This window comes from Cryptomeria japonica, chromosome 3 (assembly GCF_030272615.1).
Source record: "Cryptomeria japonica chromosome 3, Sugi_1.0, whole genome shotgun sequence".
NCBI lineage: Eukaryota > Viridiplantae > Streptophyta > Pinopsida > Cupressales > Cupressaceae > Cryptomeria > Cryptomeria japonica.
In genome coordinates this window covers 917,626,931-917,631,645 of record NC_081407.1, presented here as the reverse complement: position 1 = coordinate 917,631,645, position 4,715 = coordinate 917,626,931, and the positions used below count along the sequence as shown (strand labels likewise).

The 4,715-nt window shown below is 32.8% G+C and overlaps 1 protein-coding gene across 1 annotated transcript; it reads left to right on the top strand.

Moving 5' to 3' along the window:
• The first annotated feature begins 214 nt into the window (after positions 1–214).
• LOC131079307 (glucan endo-1,3-beta-glucosidase-like) lies at positions 215–1,385 on the top strand. The gene is made up of 2 exons (XM_058017244.2): positions 215–293; positions 415–1,385. Exons 1-2 carry the CDS (start codon positions 215–217, stop codon positions 1,383–1,385), a joined length of 1,050 nt encoding a protein of 349 aa, XP_057873227.2.
• Positions 1,386–4,715: the final 3,330 nt, after the last annotated feature.

The window sequence follows — 4,715 nt, the reverse complement described above, 5'->3', positions numbered from 1 at the left end:
GAACTGCTATGGCCAACAACGTGTATGCAGGTTTGACAGTATTTATTAATTAATTGAATTTCAGACCAAATAATACGGTCCAATATGTTTGCAGATTGTTGGATAGAGAATACGCAATAGTCGAGACGTACATTCTCATTTGGAAGAGCTTAAACAGCTGGTGTAATTGTTGGTGACTATTTACAAGAGAGAAAGGTGTGGAAACATAATAATCATGGTGGTCCTCAACAAACATAAATTTATGTTTCTGCTGTCTTCTTGTATTGCCCTACTCCTCAGGGCGATGCATGCAGGTAAATTAAATATCACTTCATTTTACAATAGATTCTCGCAATTTCATATATAGGCAAGTAAATACGGAAGCAACTTGTTTTATTATCCATTAAATCTAAATATTATGCATTTCTTGTCTAGATTGTGAGAAAATAGGAGTCAACTACGGATTGAACGGAGACAATTTACCAGCCCCGGGTGACGCGGCTTCTTTAGTGAAGAGAAACAATATTGGGAAAGCGAGAATTTTCTTAGCAAACCACGATATACTTAAGGCGTTTGCAAATTCTGGAATCGACATAATTGTAGGAGTGGACAACAGCGAGTTGCAGGCGGTTGCTTCTAGCCAAGACTCTGCAAATGGGTGGGTTAATGACAATGTTAAGGCTTTCTATCCTTCCACTAATATCAAATACATTGCTGTAGGAAACGAGGTTTTGGGAATGCCGATCAATACTCAGTACGTGCCATATCTTGTTCCTGCAATTCTAAACATTCAAACAGCGCTTGAAACCGCAAATCTGCAGAACAACATCAAGGTCTCCACAGCCCACGCCATGACTGTCATTGGAACCGGCTTCCCTCCGTCCCAGGGAACTTTTAAAGACACGGTGAAATATAGCATGATCTCTATTCTCCAATTCCTCCAAGACCATGCCTCTCCTTTCATGGCTAACGTTCACCCCTATCACAGCTACGACGACAACAGGAAATTCATCGCTTTGGAGTACGCGCTCTTTAAGCCCACACCTCTCGTTAAGGATGGTAATTTGTCATACACCAACTTGTTTGACGCCATGGTTGATACTCTTATCTCTGCAATGGGATCCTTGGGACATCCAGACCTGCCAATTATGATCACTGAAACCGGATGGCCATCTGCAGGCAAGGATGTGGCAACCATTGAGAATGCCCAGACTTACAACAATAATCTCATCAAACATGTATTGTCCAAAACAGGGACGCCAAAGAGGCCTGGAAGGAGCATAGACACATATATCTTCGCTCTTTTCAACGAGGACTTGAAGACTTATGCTGAAACGGAGAAACACTGGGGCCTTTTCTACCCTAATGGGCAGCCTGTCTACCCAGTAAACTTCTCCCCTAACTAGTCCTATGGGTTTATGTGATGTCGGAACTATATTGATTTCATTTGCAGTTAAGTAATAAATAGGTTGTGTTCATCCAGATCCATGGAATTAGCGCGCAAAAATAAATCTCATTTTGGAGCACAGTTGATTTTCCTTTCGATTCATTAAATATTTTGTTGCAATAAATAGTACTTTTTAGCAGGTTTGGAATTTGAGGGTCATCTTTACTTTGTCATTTTGGTCATTTGAATGTTTTTATTTGACATTTGTGAAAATCTTGATATTGAATAATAAATTATATTTAAATGTTTTTAACGATCTAATTTAAGATTTAACTGAATTATAATAAAATATATAAAAGAAAGATTAATTTAATCTTTAATAAAAAATTATTATTCATTTTAAAAAGAAAATTTAATTTTTTATAAATAGATCAATTTAAAATCTAACATAGAAGTATAAATGAAAATCTCATAACTATTCTCATATTACATTCCTTTAAACTATATCATATTCCTTTGAAAACTAAAGTATATATGTTGAACATTTTTTTATTGAGTGACTAAGTATCCTAGTAATGATTTTGTTAGATGATACTTATTTGCATTAAGCTAGCAATTATTTATGCTTAACCACACATCTATGAATGACACATGTCATCTTTTTTACTAGTTATAATGGTGTGCTAATAACTATAATTATGATTATGTCGCATAGTTCCCAAAAATTAATGTTTAAAATATATGATTTCTATTTAAATTTTAAAGTACATTATTTTATTAAAGATCATAACTGTATCAATTATGAAGTATATACCTTTAGCTTCACTTTTACAAATATGAAAACATGTATTTGTTATAAATGTAAAAATCTCAGATTTATTATTATAATTCAAATAAGTTTGTATATTTATATTGAAAAATATGAAAGCTAATCTTGTTAAAAACTTATATAGTAATATTAAATGATGATAGATATTAGTAATAATTCTCAAAATTTTCACATTAAGTTTTTAATTTATGTTAAAAAAATATTTAAGAAAAAATATTAAAATTCATATTAGAAACTATTTTAAAAGGTCATATTTAAAATATTCTAAAAATTATAAAAAATTATATTCTATTTTTGAAAATACTTTAAATCATTTTGTATTTTTATAATAAATATAATAAAATAATATATGTTAATATTTTAAATTAAAATACTATCTTATATTTATGACATTTTTTTTCCAAACTCAATATAGAGCATGCATCCAAAGTAATATTTAATGTCTTCTCTTAAATCAAATTATTTTAACATTTATGAAATCATGATTTTTTCAAACTCAACATAGAGCATGCATCCAAAGCAATATGTTTGAAACCACTACATATAATTCTAATAAAATAAATACACTTTCAAGAGTATCTTGAGTAAACAATATCAATTAATAAAAAAACTTAGAAATAATGATTTTATGGTGCAGGAGCACCTAAGTGGTCATATGCTTCTTTTTGGCCATGATAAGTTATTTCAAGTTTCATGTCATGTCAAGATGTAATATTGTAATGAATGACCATTCTTCATGTAATAAGGTCCTTGGAGGCCCATATTCTTCTATTTGGCCATGTTGAGTTATTTCAAGTTTCATGTCATGTCAAGAAGTAATATTGTCATGAATGACCATTCTTCTTGTAATAAGGTCCTTGAAGGCCAATTTGTAATGACTCAGTTCAAGTTGTAGGTGTGTTGTCTCAATATTGTCAAAGTTGTCATTATTGGGTGAAAGTGTGTCAAGGAATAAAATGGGGTATTCAATCATGTATAAAGGTTATTTGGACCTATTTGAATGTATTCATAATAGTTTGAGGTCATAGAGGTCCTATTTTGGACAATGAGTCAAGTTGTGTAAAAAATTGTCAAGAATGGCAAAAGTTGTCAAAAGCAATTTTGCACCACATTGGTGATTAGGTATTAGTTTGTTAATACCAATTCAAATTTGAGTTGTAACTTTTGGGAAAGGTTTGAAACTCTTTAAAAGGATCTTCCCTCGACCAAGGAGGGGTTAGAGTTGATATGATTGTATTGGAAGAGAAAATCAATAAAGAATTTTGAGTTCCCTGCAAATTCTCTGTGATTTTTAGGTGTAACAGTTTGATCTACTATAGATTTATCTATGAAAAATTGTTTCTTGGCATTTGACACCTTTTGGTCATGAAAGAGGATTGAAGACCCTAAAATTTCATTTTTCATTTCATTTGATTTCCTCACCTTTTGAAGGAGATACATTATTTTTTGTAAAAACTACCAAACCCTACCCAAGGGTTCATAGTGGCTTAATAAAATGTAAAAACCTTACTTCACATCCATTAAAGAATCCCAAAATGGTTGAGGAGTTGTATTTTTTTATTCTCATTCATTTTTTGATGCTTTCAGGGCCCCATAATGAAGTTAGTACATGGAAAAACAGCACAAAAATCTGATTTTCTGAGTCTCAGTCAGAAAAGAGCGAATTTAATGGTGTAAGGGTGGTATCTATGCAAAGTTGGGTTCCTAGAGGTTTGGTGAATATTTAGAGGGGTGTGAGAGGTTAGTGCAGACCCTTATCAAGTCTTTGAGGCCCTTTATTGGTCAAAAATCTCATCATATTTATGATTGTCCTAAAACTGGGTATATTATTGTCCTAATGAACTAGTAACCTCAGATTTTGTGAATATGATGCAAAGAAAGGGTTTTGTGAGTGGAGGACACTTGGGAAAGGTGTTTGGGGGTCCTTAGTAACCTTTGAAGGTGATATAAGCCTTGGTGAGAGGAGTTGACTCAAATTATTATGACTGTCCTAAACAAAGTTGTTGTTGCCATAGTGAACTAGTGATACAACATAAAGTTTTCTTTATGGTCTTTAGGGTGGGTGGGAGGGTGAAGGATGGTGATTTACTTATATTGAAGAGTGTCTTCAAGGGTTTCTTGAAGTTCCTTGGATTTCTAAATATTTATTTTTCATTGTGAGTTATGATTATGGACAAGTTGGAGTCCTAATAAGAGATGGTCCTATGTGAGTAGGGTTTAAGGGTTTCATGTGATATAGGGGTTGGGAAAACTCATATTCACCTTGAACAAGTTTTTTGAACCCAATATAATGAATTCCAATGGTTTTACAAGGATTTGGAGGCATTAGTACACTTTTGGGGTGTCGAAGCCTATTGAGCACCTATTAGCCTTGTGAGGGCTCTTTAGAGTTTGTTAATAGTTGACACCTATTTGAATAGGTGGGTTGGGAGAATGATTTCCTTAGTTTTTTGTGTTTTTTGGATGCTCTACATCACAGTGGTATCAGAGCTAGTGAGTAGATCTCTTATGGAAGATTGG

Excerpts from the sequence above, each read along its gene's own strand:
- LOC131079307 (XM_058017244.2), top strand. The coding sequence starts at position 215 with ATGGTGGTCCTCAACAAACATAAATTTATGTTTCTGCTGTCTTCTTGT. Across the intron at positions 294-414 it reads CCTCAGGGCGATGCATGCAG|ATTGTGAGAAAATAGGAGTC; the intron begins GTAAATTAAATA and ends TTTCTTGTCTAG.